At 38.6% G+C, this 18,381-nt stretch overlaps 1 protein-coding gene across 1 annotated transcript in view; it reads right to left on the bottom strand.

Annotated features, from left to right (window-relative positions):
* Positions 1-18,381, bottom strand: part of NADK2 (NAD kinase 2, mitochondrial) — a 36,238-nt gene that overhangs the window by 3,076 nt on the left and 14,781 nt on the right. The window contains exons 3-12 of the mRNA XM_050913625.1: positions 15,244-15,332; positions 14,771-14,859; positions 13,132-13,213; positions 11,712-11,795; positions 9,090-9,226; positions 7,985-8,063; positions 5,474-5,569; positions 3,218-3,273; positions 3,080-3,133; positions 2,492-2,615 (exon numbers count right to left, since the gene is read on the bottom strand). Of these exons, the coding sequence (XP_050769582.1) occupies positions 2,492-2,615; positions 3,080-3,133; positions 3,218-3,273; positions 5,474-5,569; positions 7,985-8,063; positions 9,090-9,226; positions 11,712-11,795; positions 13,132-13,213; positions 14,771-14,859; positions 15,244-15,332 (890 nt within the window). The remainder of the gene's footprint in view (positions 1-2,491; positions 2,616-3,079; positions 3,134-3,217; positions 3,274-5,473; positions 5,570-7,984; positions 8,064-9,089; positions 9,227-11,711; positions 11,796-13,131; positions 13,214-14,770; positions 14,860-15,243; positions 15,333-18,381) is intronic.

Raw genomic sequence — 18,381 nt, 5'->3', positions numbered from 1 at the left:
ACTTGTTCAAATGGAGACTATTGCTCCAAGAGTCTGAGAATAGCCTGTAACATAACACTTGATATCGAAAGCTGCAGTTTAAGTGTATTTTTTGAAGAAAGCTACTGATGATCCCATTTAATAGTGATTTACTTAATCTTTCATAGAAAAGTTTTCAATTAATTTATGATTCTAATGTATGGTCTTCATGTTAAGTAGAACACACAGTTTCAACTAGCAATGCTTGAGATTCAAATAATTTGGATATTAATATAGTCTATTTTGTTACATGAATCATTCACAGAGAAAAGGGAAAGTAATTTCAAACACAAAGTTGAAGGTCAGAATGCTTGCCAGGCAACATAATACAATAGGTATTGCAGCAGATTACTGTCAATATTAGAGTTTGACTACTATATCTTTAAGCTAATAAATTTAAATTTAAGCTTATAAAATTTAAGGCAGCTCTTTTAGAGCTGGACAAGACAGAATAAAGCTACTAACCATCTTCCTCTTCACTTACCTTTAAAAGGAAAATTAACTCAACCATTGGAATTTATCCTTTCACATATGTAGAAAGTGAGAACACTATTAAATAAAGAGTTCTCCAAACTTTTTTCATATTGATAGATGGGAACCAATAGTTATGCCAGAGCAGCTGCAAGACTGCAGTCTCACATGGATGTGCTTGATTGTTTCTGACTTAGGCCTTGGTCTAGACAATGTTCTGATCTCCAAAATTTAGTCAACAATTATCCAGTGACTTAAATTTTCAGGAAGACACACCTTTCACAAATATGAAAAGCTTGGAAGCACAGCCACAGAGCCAAAGCTTAATTGGCCTGTGTGTCACTAAAACACAGCTAAGTCTGGACACTGCAGAAGAACATGGAGGCATGTTCCACTCTGGGCAGCTACTATGTCAAAAAAGATAAAGAACAGCAATGGGGAGATGTCTAGTATGAAGAGCTAAAGATCAACTGTGACAGGCAGCAAATTCTACTTAAAAGAGAAAAAATGGGCAGATATCCCTCATAGGTATGCAGAGATTCATAGCTCCAGTATAGTTTTTATAGTATATCCCATGCTGAGGACTCCAAATAAGACAAGACTTAGTCCTGCAGAACCCATGGATGAAAATGCAGTTATTTGCTCCTATTTTCACCTCTCCTCTTACCATCTCTTAAGATTTACTCACCCTTGAGAACTCCCAGATCCAAATGTTTAAGAAGCAGTAAATGTTTAAAGATGTGTCACATACACAGTGGGCATCTAATATCATAATATTTAGTCCCAGTAGCCAGAGAGGTCCTTTATTACTAGGTCATAAAATGTTGTAACACTGATGTGGCTCAAAAGGAGCAGAATTTAGGTCTCCTTCGAGTCAGAGCTCCTTTAGACATTTGTTTTGATATAAAAGGTTGAATTAACATTTAATTAATACTGAGATATTGTATTGTTCTCAACATAGTTATTCTGAACATATAACTAATAGTTGCATGTGTTTATATTTAATTGTGGCAAGCTCCAGAAAAATCATAGAATCAGAATCATTTAGGTTCTAAAAGACCTTTAAGATCATTGAGTCCAACCGTTAACCTAACGCTGCCAAGTCCACCACTAAACCATGTCCCTAAGCACCACATCTACACGTCTTTTGAATACCTCCAGGGATGGTGACTCAACCACTTCCCTGGGCAGCCTGTTCCAATGGTTGATAACCCTTTCGGTGAAGAAATTTTTCCTAATATCTAATCTAAACGTCCCCTGGCGCAAGTGCCCTAAGTTAAAATGACTGAATTACCAAATAATTTAGTTTGGAAGGGCATCTAGTCCAACCTTCCACTCAAAGCAGGCCTTACTTCAAAGACAGATTAGGCTGCTTAGGGCCTTGCCCAGTCAAGTTTTGACTATCTCCAAGGACAGCGATAGCAAAATCTCTGGGCAACCTGTTCTACTGCCTGACCATTCTCACTGTGAAAAATTTTTCCTCTTTATCAGAATCTTACATCCCATAACATCATGGCTGCTGCCTCATATTCTGCTCTGAAGAGAGTTTAATTCAGTCTCCTCTGTAACCATCCATTGGCAGCTGAAGACAGCAACTGGATCCACCCTGCTTAGTCTTGTCTCTTCCAGGCTAAACAAAAGCACCGTCTGAGTCTCTCCTTTATACACCATGTGTTTTGGCTCCCTAATCATCTCAGTGGCCCTTTCCTGAATTCACTCCAGTTTGTCAATGCCTGTGTCTCATGTTGAGGGAAATGGCACACACCCAAAACTGGGCACAGTGAGATTCTTTTATTCTGTAAGATTGTGCATGGATCAAATATTAAAAGGCATAACACAACTTGGAAACATTTTCTTCCTGTTGTTATGAGAACAATACTCAAGCCCCTCAAAACACAAACTGGATGTTAAAACACTTCAAGGGAAACTCCTGGATTACTCATACTTTGACAAATACACAGAATGAAATAACTCTTCAGTGACTGCTACAGCCAACACTTACTTTGAAGAGAAGCCACGCTGCCGGCTACTTGAGAAAACTCTGTTTACAATAGGTTCTCGAATACTGAAAAACATCTTTGGTTCTTCTGGACTGTAGAGCAAGGACTCATTGTAATCATTTGTTACTGTAAATAGAGAAATCAGCCATTAGTTTTTCCAGAGAAAATTAGTTATTCTTAGAAACACACACTCCAGGAAAGAGCAGCTTCCCTACCGAGAGGGAATACTGAGTCTTGCCAGATGTTTAATAGCCTTCACCTGCAAAAAAAATTAATTTTACAGAAGATTCCTTTCCGTTCTATTGCATGACAAACACTTAACAGATCTCTTCAGGTGATTAAATATTAGGTGTCTCAAATCTTAGGAGAACTGAAATTCTCCTGAAGATCTATACATATGAAAGTCTAAATAAGTGCTTTCATATCAACTCAGACATTTTTCATCCAATGTGCCTAAATAATGTTTGTAAGAAAGACTAATATTGCAAGAGCGCTAAAATACTGAAAGCAGTGCTGAGTATTAAGAGTACAAACAAAATGAACTGGTCAAAGTTAAGATACCTTAAAGAAATCTTGCCTTTTTCACTAACCTTTTTGTACTAGTTCTGTGTTCAATGGCATATTGAAACTTCCATGCTTTTTAGCTGTTGAGCCAAGAGAAAGAGCCCCAGTTAGATAGGTGTTATCTTTATATAAACTTGGCCAGTAATGCCACACTGTTCACTCACCGATCCTGAGGATCTCTTCAACAGCTTGATGTGCTAACTTGTTAATATTATAGGACCTAGACAGAGAAGTAGAAGTCTTGTTTGCTAAGCAATACAACTTGGGAGAAAAACAAAACAAAAACGAAACAAAAAATCCTGCATACAGATGAAGAACTATGTTCAACATCAGGAAGAAAAAAAAATAAAGAATGCTATTAAGTGTGAGCTGACATCAGTTTCTTCAAAAAAATGCCTTAAATTAACTCTTGGTTTGACCTCTACCTGTGGCTTTGTAAAGCTTAATAATCCAGTAAACGAAGTCTTCAGGAAAGAAGAGCATGATACACAGGATGTAGTCTCCTTATCAATAATCCTCCTGCCTTAAAACCCCAATAATTGGTGATTTAAGTCTGCATTAAAAAAACTCAAGCATGGCAGTTCTACAGATTGTGTGTGTTCTTATCCCTTCTATCTACCTCTTGCTAATTAATTCCTTCTGTTAGTTCTCATTTATGGGACCCAACACTTCTTTACAAATATTATGCCTCTTTGTCCATACCCTAAGGTGTGGGCTTGAATCTCACAAGAATCGGTGTATATAGAAAAGGAACAGTGAGATCAGATGCTTTTGCATTTGCCACATTTGGATGCCCAACAAGTCAGCATAAAGCCTCACTGTGAACCCTGTCTAAACTCCAATAAAAGTCTCTCTCCTGTGCCCAGGCTCAAAAGGGATTAGGTACTAATCACAGCCTCCGTGCAGCAGTACTGTGAACATCTCAGTTGCCCAGGTCTCAATACAGCTTAAAATCCTCAGTCCAGCACTTCTGTCATAGCAGTAAAACACCTCAGACTGTAACAGACACCCACTATACATCTAACAGACTACAGAGCTGCTGAGGGTGGTTGTCCAAGGCTCTTTCTCTTACATTTATTGTCTACCTGCAAGCCTGAGCAGATGCTAGTAAGAAACTGAGATGCACAGTTTGAAATTGTTCTCTCTCTCAGCTAGATATCCTTTTATGCAACTTTTGGCAGCTGAAGGGAAGCACTTGGACATTTAAATGCCTCTCAGTCCGAGGAGGACTGAAATCCCAGGAGAGCCCCTAAACCACAAGCTAAAGAAGATCACTCCACTGAGGCCTCAGTTCAGAGAAGTCCAGCAGTACACACTGATTACAGCAATGGAGATGGGCAATCCTGGAGTTTGTTCCCTGGTTCTGGGATTGCTCAGTACAGAGTGTGTAAGTAAATGAAATGCGTAAGAACAGCTTTGAACTAAGACTGTACATTCCCAAGGTACTGAACACCAGGGAAGTTCCCCTAGCGGTCTGCCAATTTCATCCTTGGCAGCCTCCAAGACCAAGTTATGCCAACTGAATACAAAATTCTGAATTACAATGAAGAGTAAAACCCAGTAACCATGGTTACAGCATGAATATTCATTTTCGAGTTTTGTTAAAAGCTTCAGTTTTAGTTCATCTTAGCCTGCTACATAAATCCGGGGCCTGTTGTACAACTTTAAACTATAAGCACAGCCAGATTTCCCAATGAAAGAGGCTCTCACTGTACACATCTCTTACATCTCAAAACTAAATTGATTAGACTTACATGCAGTACTGGACCTTGTTTAAACTGAAGTTAAGATGACTTACTCCTTTGAGTAAGCTAGCACAGCTCTGCTTAGATGTGCCCATCTTTGTTTAAGGGGCATATTTTGGCAAAGAGATTGTGCCCTTTCAATTAAGTCTGAAAGAGGCAAGAGGCTTGGAAAGAGAATGGACAGTAGATGTGCCAGAGAACACTTAACACTGTTTCCAAGTACATGTTTTCCCATTCTTCTTAGAGCTTAGATTTGTCTAAGTTTTCTGAGCTACTTCATCTAAACATTTTAATTTTAGCCAACAAGAGTAGTTCAGAGATCCCCCCCAATATGCTCTGCAAGTCAGAGCAGAATCTCTTTCCCTCGCCACCGCCAACCATTCATCTCCACTTTCACCAAAATTACACCTGCGGTGAACTTCTGTCTCAATGCCTCGGATCCTCACCCTTTCAACTCTTCTCTCCATACCTACAAGTGAGGGGTGCTCTGCTCTTCTCATACACCTGAGACAGCTTTGAACCACACCAACAGTGAGAGTATTTGGACATAATTAACATGCACTGACTTACCCATAGCCCAAGAAAGTCTCAGTATGGACAAAAGGCTTAAGCAAAATAGGTCCATCTAGCTTATCTGAAGCGATATTTTATATCAAAGCAGCAACATGTACTTACCATGCTTTTGATCCTGTTCCAGTACACACATTAAGCCCTGAACTCTTCTGTTTTTCCCAAGGACCATCATCAACTGATATCTCATAATAGGAGGCCCTATGAAGCGAGAATTTAAAACTGGGTTTGCAGGACTTAAAGTTCTCCCTGAATAAGACAGAACACACAGCCTTATCAGGCACATAAAAATTTAGAGGGGCTAGTTTCAAATCTGGATGACAATTTCACAGGCTTTGCACAGTGTTTCCAGTTTGGCAGCCACTTTTGATTCACTGTTTTATAGCAGTTTTTATAATGGACAAAAGTGATTTGCAGCATGAACATTTAGGCAGTTTTCCTGCAGCCACTTTTCGTATTAAATTATGCACAAAGAACTCTGTGGTTCATCTGGGAATAGCTTCATATACAAGCAGAGTTTGCTGGACTTACAAATGAAACTACAAACACATTACCTTCCTTGCATAACTGTTGAACTACCGAAAAACTGTGTTTATGCTGTGATTGGGTCTCATAAAATTATATCAGGGCACACTAAGAGGTAAGGCACTCCAACGTCAGTAAGTAATAGCATGGCTTCAAGCTGAATGTTGATCACTTCAGTAATTAAAAATCCACTGTGGTTCTTCACAAACAGTTTTAGTTTACAACAGTCAGCAGGCTTACGTTTCTCTCCAGGGCAAATTCTTCCTAAAACTCAAACGTAGTAAGTCTTGGGGCACAATCATCATTCTGCATGGTATTATTCATATATCAGGGGATTCCTAATGTTAGGCCTAGAGAGACCAGACAGCCTCCCTCTGTAAGCTTCAGGACATCCAGGGGTATATTTATGAACTAAAGTTGTTGATGTTCATAGTGCCTAATTCAAGCAGTATGATATAGTCTTCAGGTTAACAGATACTCTCTTAGAAAAACACCACATTCACTGTGTTCAGCATGACTGAGTTTCACCTTTCTTAGTAAAAGGAGCTTACTGAGCTGTTTTAGGTGATGAATGTTTCAGTCTGGATCGACTAGGAATACATCTCTTGAATATCTGGTGTCAAACAGCTTAGACTCTTAGTGACTAAGGGCATTTTGTGTACTCTTGAGAAGATGGGAAGATAAAAACACTGGAAGACTATTAAGAACACAGGTGCACAGCCTGATTCAGTTTAAGATCATTTTTGCAAGCTGGGTATGAAAGGGTTTTTTTTTCCTTCAATTTCCTTGTTTTCTTAACTGACATGCAGAATAAGACCTTGGAAGAAGCACCTAGTGTCATTTTGTCTTAATATACAGCAGACTCGTGTATTTGAACCTTACAGAAGATTCATCTGTGTGATATCTAAGTCTTCAAGTGTAAGGTCCTATTAACATAATATTTATTACTAGAGATTTGTTCCTACAGGCATTGTATTCCTCAATGCTTCTCAAATATACTGGAACCAAAGAGCACAATGTATTTGTGACACTCAGAAGTAGAGGGCTATTAGAAAGTGTTGGAAAGCAGCTTCGTGTTCCTCTATCACCGTATGTTAAAGAAACTTTTTAGAATCTTGATAAAATTAGGTTTGATTTAGTAGAGAGCAAAATTTGTATCTCTTTGAGACTAATTCCTTCTGCCAGTCAGGCTGCAGTCCAGATGGAAGATAAAGCACTCATGGAACATTTATACTGTTTCCAGCAGCAATCACAGTGTCCCAGGCACTGTACAAACACAAGAAGATGTTACATTCTAAAGTTTAAAAAAAAAAACAAAAAAAAAGAGATTCAGAATAAAGGGAAAAGGGATATAAAATACAAGTAAAAGTTTGGCCAAATCCTGACGAAGGATCATGTTTTAACTCCTTTCCCGCAGCCCCAATCACATTCCCCACATCCTTCTTGTTATTGTTTGGCTGGCAGAAATGCATTGATCTTCAGGACAGAAAGGACAGTCAAAGGTATCCTGGATAACGCAGTACCAGGTTTTGATACAAACTTGTTTCTTAAAACAAGGAAATAAGTATTTTCCCACAATAACAAAGCTTTTGCCAAAGGCAGGCTGATACCTTTGCCTCTAATGACAGAGAGGCAGGGAAACGAGTACTTGGTCATGCTAAAAGCTATATCTGCTCGGTCATGCTAAAAGCTTATGAAAAGATATTTAAGAAGAGATGCAGGAGAGGAGGCAGTTTAAGGACAGATATTTAAATCTTCAATGCACTGTAAAGATAGTAACTGAAGGCATTTGGTTACGTAAGAACTAACCAGGAAAGGAGTAAAACAATGAAGAGGAAAGAAAACAGCCAGGAATAATGAAAGATGAAAGAATGGCCAGACAGGAAGGTGGAAAACCAGACATTAGCATCCTGCACTTACATGTCTGAAAATACACTTTGTAATCAGCAACAATACAATCAGTGTTACATACTCATGGTCTAGAACTGAATTTGACAGCAAAGACATCCCATCACTGATTGTCCATTGCAATGTCATAAAAAGAAATTAAGTCAATTGTGCCTTGCTGCAACAACAAACAATTAAACATACCTGGATGAAAGAGATTCCCCAATGAAGACTTCATTGAGTGCTCTCACTGGTAAAAGATGTGGACCAGAAATGTCAGATCCTGCAGATATTGAATATAACGGTTTTGAATCATGGCTCTAACACCCATATTTTCAAAAACAATTCACAACTCACTGGAGGACACACTCTGCTGCCTGGGTTTGTATTCTATTCCATTTTCTTCAAGGACTCAATTTTTCACTGATTTAGTCTGTAGCCAGTCACTGTTCTTTACTGGAGACTACAAATATTTGAACCAAGGTCAATAAGGCAATGACACTTACATTGCCCCTGAAAAGTCATGGGCAACCAGACAGATTAAAGTCTTCTCTTCTGTCATTCACTCTTCCAGCCTAGTTAAATTCACTGATAGTGACTTAACAGACATTTCTGATAAAGTTCAAAGAATTAGACTTTATACTACAGGGTAATTAAGGGGGATTAACAAATCGTTCATGTTAACTAAGCACTTCTCAGTGAGGAAATGCAGTGCTAGACACATGTTAAGGATAGAATCATGCATCTTCAATCCATCATAAAGAAAATAGTCGAAGGCATCTGATGACTGAAGAATTACCCAGGGATTGATTCTCACTTCTAATTTCTCATTTGCTTGCTGGCAGTCTGTGACAAGCCTTTTCAATTTACCCAAGTTAAGAGCACACATGCGCATGCACACGCGCGCGCGCACACTTTTAGTGTGGAGCAGCTAAACGCATGGTGAAATGTTCATGTGGTCACCTCAACTGCCTATGGTAACCCCAAGTGTTTATAGTAACCCTAAGAGACAGTATTTTAAAAAAGCTCAGGTATTTTGCCAGCAGATAATACTATTTTAAAACGTCTCTAAATTAACTGTTAATACTGAAAACTGGTTCTCAGTGTACAGTCCAGAATAAACATATAGAAACAAAAAATACTCCCTTCTAAAAAACCTTAATCTGGGTGTTCAGCTAATGAGAGCTGTCTCTCCCTGCCTCTCAAATACAGCAACAAGACTTCAAATACTTCAACTCTTACAAATCTTTACCTCCAATTCCAAGTTATCATAGCAAAGTGATTATATTCTTGTCAGATTTTAACGTACTTTGATCCTGGAATCTTTCATTTATGTGAGCCCTGCTGTGTTGCTCTTGGCTTAGCTGCTGTTCATGTAAATCTACAGGGGTTGGGTTAATACCAGTTCCTTCAAGGTACAGTCGGATTCTTTGCCGCCACTGCCACCTTAGAGAGGAGAAAGAAGTTGGTATCAGTAGCTGAAATATTCATTACAGAATTAGATAGGATCAGAGTCTTCACTCTCAAAGCAGAGCATCTTAAGATTAAAAGTTAAATATATTCAAAGTCACATTTCAAGTTTTATAGCTTCCACTATCATTTCTAAATTTAGAAGGTTAATCATACTGAAATGTAAATACTTTACACTTAGCAATTTGCTACCTAATGTTTTTTGTATATGTAAATTAAGAGGACACTGGCCAAAAGTAGTCTACAAACATTATAGGTAACAACTCTTTTTTGGCATGTGATCCTAACTTACGAATTCATGACTGATGCAATGATTTGAGAACAACAAGCTCTCAGGAATTTATACAGCAATACATGCTGGTTTTTTACCATCTTTTGTTTGTATTTGTAGATGTCCAGAAAAGCAGCTCTATCCATCCCTTTATACATAAGGGCCACAAGTATCCTCTCATTTTAAGAATCTCACCTGGCCTAGGAACTTTAGGATGCTTAAGAGGAATTCAAATGAAGGAACAGAAGAATAGAAAAGGCATTCTTCCTTAAGCTGTCACAACATTCAGATTTTTTATTTTTTCCTAGAGGAGTTATCAATTCCTTTTTCGTCTTACAATTTAGAGATTATATAAAACAAAATAGTAATAGTAGTTTTGATTAAGAAAGCAAATCACAAGGGAGTGTTATAAGCACATCTTTTCCCAGTTCATATTGCTGATATCCGGGTGACAGTCACCAGCTTACGTGTTTCCTGAAATTACAGCAAGGAAGACTTATGCTTTATATGTCTACATTACTAGTTTTTCCTTGTTGTCATCCTTGTAGAGCCTCATTCAACACATCCTTAGTATAATTACCTAGCTGCCCTTAAATTCCAAGTACGATTTTAGGTAGTCAGGCAGACAGCATGCAATGAGTATCATTATGCTAGCCTCCTTACAATACTCATGCTAGAACATGTCAAAACCCCTACAAAATTAGAAAATGGGACTGTACCCCTATTATACCCCTATTCTGAGATCCTGTTACACCATTGACCATCAAAAAAAGAAACACGGGTAGCTTGATATAGTTTGTCCTTTATAAATCAATAATGTTGGTTGTTTCATGGGACTGCAAGGTAAGTGCTTACACAGATTGTTGTGTAAGCTGACACTTCAAGGATAAGGAGAAAAGACAATCCCCCTTTTCCAGTCTCTGGCACCTCACTGTCCTTATGCAGCTCTGAGCCACCAGAAGCTCTTCCAGACAGGCTCATCCAGTTACCCACCAATTTTAAAGTTTCCTTAGGGCCAAATAAATCTGAGAACTGCGAAGTGAAACACCTGCTCACTGAAACACCTGCTCAGGTCCTTGCTTAGGAATATCAGTTCCTATTACTCTGGAAAAATAACAAGGGAGATTCTTTCTGTTTCACTCTGGTGAGGCTTCAGGTCCATAATGAGCAGCAACAGGAGTGTCAGCAACAAAAATACAACATGGCATCCAACAAAACATTAGAAGTGCCTAGAGTATCAAGGGAGGTTACCTGCATTAGCACTACCAGCTTTACCTAAGCAACTTAGCATGATGGAGAGTTAAAAGCTTCTAAGTCTCAGAATTTGTGAGTTGAAAGTACCTTTTCATTTAGCAATACCTATTGAAACCCCTTCAGTTATTTATAATCAATCCTAATGACTATATTCACCTCATTTCAGAACTTTTCTATGGCACAAATACAGTTACACTTCAAGCTACAAATTAAATATGCTAGAAGTATAAACAAAATCCAATTGCAATATATTTTCACAGGAATGACATATTTCTGTTTGATGGTTTGCCATCAAAAAAGTATTTTGGAATGTTAATATGCCACAGAACAATGTCTCTTTTTAAATAGTTATTAAAAAACTCTTCCCTAGTCTGTCTGCTTCCTTCTTAATTCAAGAGAGATTCTTCTATTTCAAGAATATCTAGTATTGAAAACATCAAGCTATCTTCAGCATAAAGAAAAGCTTTGCGTTACACTAATCTGTTAACAAAATTTAAGCCACTTTACCTTAATCACCAAAACCCCAGATCCAACACAGTGACTGTTTCCTAACTGTATAGGCTTCATTAGCTTCTATTAGTATGGCCCATCACTGTACTACATATGCTTTTGAGTGTTAAAATGGAGTGTAAAAACACACCTTTTACAAGAATTCAGTTCCTCATTTATGAATTTGCTAAGTCAGAAAAGAAAATCAATTATTGAAGGTGATAACAAAAGTCTTTTTGCTGGAACTGGCAGTCAATTTTATCCTTTGTATTCCAATCTCACTCTTGACCACAAACTCATTTTTCAACATGGTAAACATCTACACATAATTCATGATTTGAGGCATTAAGATTTTACTAAGCATCGTCTGCTCCTTAGGAATTGTACAACATTAAGTATTTTCCAATCCTAATATGTTCTGGAAAACCAAAGATCAGTGAATCCTACCTGAACTCACCACGATAAAGCTTCTGTAGTGCTTCAGGAAATGAGTGCGTATATCTCACAGGCAAGCATAAGTGACCCTCCGATCTGCCAGCAGCAAAGGACAATGAAAATGACAGTATAACTATTAAGATTTGGTACCTTTAAAAACCAAACCAAAACAAACACCTCTTTCTGTTACATAAAGCAAAGCTACACTTTGACCTTTATGAACCTATGCTATTCTTACATAATAGCACATCAGCAACAATACACCTCTTTCAGCTGCTGGGGTGTATGTGTGTGAGATATAGGATCTTTCTCCCATATGTCCCCTAAAAACTGGCTGTTCAGCTAGTAATCCTGCAGGAATATGTAGATAGTAATACAGTTCCTGTCACCATAGTTCTAGGCAAGGAATTCAAGCTTAATAAACTTCACGAGTTAGAAAGAAAATTTCCTCCATTTACACACAAGTTAGTGATATGAGACAGGTAAGCAACATGCCTAAGATCAAAAGAATCTCATGTCAAAGCCAGAAGACTAAACACTGCTCCTCTTTCATGAGTGATATTTGATAACTTGAAGGCACTTGTTATTTGAACCCTGCTATTCAGGCTTGATACCGTAGAATATCTATTCACAGCATTTGAAAAGTTTTGGAAGAGGAGTAAGGTATGGCAGGAATTAAAACTTTTGGCCACCACTTCCTTATCAACTAAGATTAAATTAACTGGTACAGTCAAAAGCAGAAACCTAAATCTGGAAATCTCAGCAGACAGAGCCTTGGTGAATTCTGAGTTTTACTTGCCATCGATTTGAAGGTTATACCAACCAGGCGGTACTAATACACTGCATCCACCTGCCCAAATCAATCTTATGGCTAGGTGGATGCAACTTGTGTGGAGTTTATAATAGGACAACTAAATGCCATTAATTGGCTGAGGAGACTGTGTCCTCTGAGATAGGACATGGTTTACATGAAGAAACCAGAACAAACTTCTTCATCTGAGGCCCTATCAGATTTCCAACAGGATTCGCCTTCTTCATAAAGAAACCAAGTTTCTGGGTATTCAGGCACCACTTAGTTGCTTTTAAGTCCCTTTTCCTGCCTCTGTTCTACAGTGCCATCTCTACCCTCAAACTTCTGGTCGGTAATACAAGTTAACTAGCTACAAGTGCTGTTACACTGCTGTGTGAAAACAGCTGTGGCAGTTCAACACAGTCATGCTTATCCACACTACTTAATGTCCTCTCAGATGAGACAGGATAACTCATTGTGGAAACTTTTCTAATAAAACAACAGGTTCACTTGATATCTACAATCCACTGAAACAGACATTTACGCTGTCAAACGCTACAGGCATGCCTCATGCATCATGAAAACAGATGCATATTATGCCTGATACTAAATAAAGCATCGCTTTCCCAAATGTGTTTTTACCTTTCAGGATCAGTATTTACTCCAATAACTGGTTTAAATTTATCAAAGACCTTACTGGCTGCCAACAACATTGTACCATCACCTACAGAAAAAGCAAAACAAAAGTTAGTTTCATTTCACATTAATATCATTCATATCCCCCCCAAAATAGTCTCACATGTACTGCAGCATTACCACTACGTGCTTTTATATCAACAAGTGATCAGGTAAGCTGCACAAAGATAAAATGGGACCCCAAAACTACTGACACCTTTCAAAGCAGAGTAGTGACAACTGAATTCAAGATGGCAAACATGACTGGAAAAAGTACGATTTATCTGACAGCTATACAGGCCCAGGCAACTGAATTTGGCAGAAGCAAGTTTGAAAAGAGATTTAAGGAAATTTCTGTATGTTTATCAGCTGGTAAGAGAAATTCTTTAAGAAAATAAATTTAGAAAGTATCGCTAATCAAAGCCACAGGAGACAAGAAACAATACCAAATTTTACTGTGAATCACATGAAAATAAAGACTTTAGTTCCATCTCAGTTGTTCTCCTAGAAGGCACAATTTAAAGGTCTTATTTGGCCCCAAATAGGCACACCTGGAAAAGAAGTCTTAGATAAAACTGTTGAAGTAGAAACCTTTAAGTGTCACTGGCTTCTTCAGATATTGATATTCTTTCCTGTGTGCTGAACAGATGGACAGCTATAACCTGAATCAGTCTTTGCACCAAGATAAAAGCTCTGAAAACCTTGGATGATGTATGTATCACTTCCCAACTGCTTGCCTCATAACCATGACAAACGTTACCACAGCCAAATTGACACTTTAATCTCCAGCTGAGAAGAGTTCTTTGAAATCTACAGGAGTATATTACGATGCTTCAGGAATGTACACATATCCCTTTCTACCTATTCTGCGTGGTAACCATTAGCTAAGGGCAAAGTGGACCAGTGGGGAGGAGAGAAAGGCAGAGCAGTGGTCAAGTCTAACTGCCACAGATGATTGAACATTATGTCAGAGCCCAGCAACACACCGCAGTATTTGCAGCAAATCACAATAATAACAATGAGCCGCTGCAATCCAATGTTAAAAAGAAACAATCAGGTTAGTCGTTCTGTTGGTTCTTTTAAAAAGCTTTAATCAGTGGCACAGGCTGCTCAGAAGTTGCATACTTTTACCTGTACCATTCAACTAGATACTCCAGTCACTGGAAGTAAGTGTGAAAGCAAGAAAGACAGTTTGAGCAAGGGGAGGAAAAGGTAGTATGTTAGTCTCCACCTCACATACCAAAATTCAAAGAGTAGGGTTTAGGGCTACGTACCATGATGTCAATCACATGACAGCAAGCATTTTATCCTCTTCAGGTGAAAACTATAGTAAATTCCACAGTTTATATTGTTTTACACAAGACAATTAAACATTTCCAAAGTGGTCGTGTACTGGGATTCACCTCCTAGTGCTACAATTTTAGATACTAGAGGTAAAGAGAATGGTCACAACCATTGCATTTTGTTATATTTTCTGACAATTAGATAAGCAATTTCTTTTCAAAATATGCATACCTCCAGATGCTTCACACACTGCAAAATATTTTTGAAAAATGCATCTATGAAAACATACTGAAACAAATACTTCCCTTCCATAAAGTCGTACCTCCTGCTGATATAACAGCATCTGCCCACCGAACTGTCTCTTCATTATATTCTCGACGTTTAACAAGACGAACTTCTATCCTCTCGTTCCTATAAAGTACAGAAAAAGCCTGAATGTGTCCTATATTGTTCCTTGTCACATCCTTCTGAAAAACTGACATGTAATTAAGGACTAATTACAGTGGTATTTGGCTTATAAGCATTTGACACTCACACAAATCCTTTACATCTTTTTCATTTGTTTTCAAGATAATAATGCAGTGTGTCAGTTAATTGAGCTAGTTCACATTATGATTGTTTCAGGAATGACTGTTCATCTGCATCATCCTGTTTTCAGTATTCCAATTTTATTAGAGCTTGTAACACAAAGCTTCCTTTCATTGTTTTACTATGTTTACTATGTTTTACTATGTTTACAAATATCCATGGATATTTGCACTGTGTCTGAAATTCTCAACATCCATACATTCTTACCGTAAACTGTCTACAACATGTTCCACGTTTTTTGTATGAATGCGATGCCGCTCCAGCAGACCAGCATAGTTAGATCCCTTCAAGGCAAGCTGTAAGACATAAATTGATTTTGTAGAAGTTAATCACTACAGTAAGTGCTCTTGAGTAATACAAATAGGAACTATAAAAAAGCATGTATTTTATCTCAGTAGAGACATGTGCTGTTATAAGCATTCCATTAATTACATCTCTATATACATACCAGTCAGCTTACATTGACTAGTTCATTAAATGAGTTACATGGCCACAGCAGCCAGGAATCACAGACCTTTTAAGTCTGCATACACAAATATGCAAACAAATATGCTACACTGACTTCTATGCCACTTCAAACACTTTGCTGACCCCGAATCTGCTAAGTAATTTAAACTCTAGGTAAATCTACATAAAATAGTTACACTAACTATATTCTTGTCATGTGCTAAAAGCACCCAGACAAACAGTTAACTAATTACCTGAAGAATTACAAACATGGTGCTATAGAGAAAGAGGACACTAGAAAAAGCAACAGGAATGATAATTAAGAAAACAGGAATCTTTGAAATACCTACAGCATTAACCTTCAGATTGTATTTGAGCTAAAATGGAAGACTGCCAAGTGCTGACAAAGGTGACACTTCCCCTGCGTCAAAAAATACCTTAAGGACAATCTACCTACTACCTTTGATACTGTCCCCTGGATTACAGACCAGAATTTTCAAACAAATTCACATTGACAACAAGACAAACAGATTTAGCAGTGGCATTCTAGCATCATTCTTCTTGGAAGCCAGAGAATTTAAATACTTAATCTTGACACACTCTTTAGACCATGGAAACATGTCACAGTTCATATACATAGACTCTTAGGAGCAGACAGGTGAGACTGCTGGCTGAAGATTAGGGTTTTTTGCAACAGGTTTCTGTGAGAGTAATTCAGTCACCATCTGTATGCATTCATTCTTCACCTCACTTAGTGTGCTCATCTGGGGCTGGTACTGCCAAATACATGTTTGCATGGAGATTAAGTAAGTAGAAGAAAGAGGGTAAAAAGGATGTTAAGCAAAAGGAGTTTATAAACACATTCATAACGGAAGTGATCCTGTTCTGAGCAGCAGGCTAGGCTAGATGACCTTCTGAGGCTCCTTCTAGACTGAATTATTCTACAATTATACTGTCACTGATTCCATTTCCCTGACCAGCTAAAACCAATTTACCAGCACAGAAACAGAACTTCTCCTAGAGTTTGTGTAGGGAAATTAATCTGTGCCAGAAGCTTTGAACAGGCACTTCCAGCAATTTATTCAAGTGCCTTTACTCAAGAGAAAGTGGTGCCAGACAGCCACATCTAATCCCATTTCCATAGAGAATCCTACACCACAGAACTCCACAGCAAAGGAGAGAGGACTGGCAGGATACGACAATTACAGTTAACTGCAATCCAATACCCAACAAATGCAATCTTTCTTCCTCTGACACTTGTTGATGTCAAGAAATCCAACCATGAGCTAAGCACAAAGAGAGAGTCGGCACTGAAGAAATTACAGAAAAGAATGGAACTGGCCGCTCTGGAACTGCATCAGTGTCCTGCTCAGTGTGTTTACAATCAGTGATTAACTGGCAGGAACAAAATCTTCAGGTGGTCTTACAGCTGGCATCAGGAAACCACCTCCTAGACTTTGCCTGGATGCCACCAACAGCACTACAGGCAGACAGTGGGAGTAGCTGCCAGCTGTGCTTGGTCACACACACAGATAAGTATGCAGGTGATCAGAACACATCCCAACAAAGCTTTCAGGTCATCTTTACAAAGCTTGTTAGTACTGGTTTACTGGGGTACGGGGTGTTATGTTCCATTAATTGCCTCACACACTTAAACTCTTTGTTTCTACTCCCCAGCTACAATGCTTGTGCACTCCGGTACACCTCTTGCTCCTCCAGAGCCCATGGTGTTGCACCGGGAACCTGAACGGTGCCACTGTGCTGCTGTGGGGAGGGAAAGAGTACGCAAGGCTATGGCCAGTTACAGCACTGCCCGTTGCTGGGTCTGCTGCCAGCCTCTAATGATCCCTTTGGAGCAGAAAGGAGAAAGTGGAAAGGAGAAAAGAAAGTATTCGCCTCCCACAGACAACATCTGCTGCTGAGCACCACGGGTCTAATTTGCTAGAAGAGGGATTTTCAATTGCACATTTGAAGCACAAATTGACCTTGCTTTACCACCAGAAAGAACAAGAAATCCACAGCAAATAACCTCAAAAAAATCAACTGTGTTACTAAAATCAAGGTTCCCATTCATGCTTCCTCTAGAAATATCTGCTGTGAATGAACACAAGCACCTGACAAGCAGACTGCTGCTGCAGCATATGTTTTTCAGGCTGCTATTTCCACAGGCTATTACTTACACACACAACAGAAACTGCAAACTCCATCTTGCAATTTTATGTACCTCATTTATTTGGCTAATTTGTCAGCATGCTATCTTTCAACTTGCTCTAAGAGAGCTTTTATCTCAGAACAATGACAGTGTAATGAATCTCTGTATGATCATTTGCAGGCTTTTGAGCCACCATCAGTGGTGAGCCTACAGCTAACATTTCATTGGCATTACTAGCAAGGAGAGGTATGGGTAGCGTCATCGCTGTGGAACAGAGTCTGTTCTGTAACTTACATTTGCTTTAGGTGTGTTAAATTATTTCATCAACAACTTCAGAAAGCAGAAGAGGATGCTCAGCAAATAAGCTGCCAGTATCCTGACGACTGGCTGAACAATTTCCGTGGATACTTCTACTCTTGCTAAGAGCAGCACCACAGAACAGGCATCTAATGCATAGAGGTCTCCTCTTTGAATTTAGCTCTAGAACAATGAAGCAGGTATCATTAAGCAACAAGACAAACGAAAAGTTAGGGCCTTGAGTTTAAATGGCTAAGCTATATCTACAGAGTTAATGAATTGTCCTAATTTGCAAAAGGCTCCAGAGATTAAAACAGTCTGCTGATCTCTAGCCTCATCCCTCTAGCTCAGAGATAAATAACTCACAAGTTCATTCATCTAAGAACTCACAAAGGGACAGCCTGCCTGAGCCTAACCACAGTCAAGTGTATCACACAGGAACGCTAATC

This window comes from Gymnogyps californianus, chromosome Z (genome assembly GCF_018139145.2).
Source record: "Gymnogyps californianus isolate 813 chromosome Z, ASM1813914v2, whole genome shotgun sequence".
In the NCBI taxonomy this organism is placed as follows: domain Eukaryota; kingdom Metazoa; phylum Chordata; class Aves; order Accipitriformes; family Cathartidae; genus Gymnogyps; species Gymnogyps californianus.
This window is presented reverse-complemented; position numbering and strand designations above follow the sequence as displayed.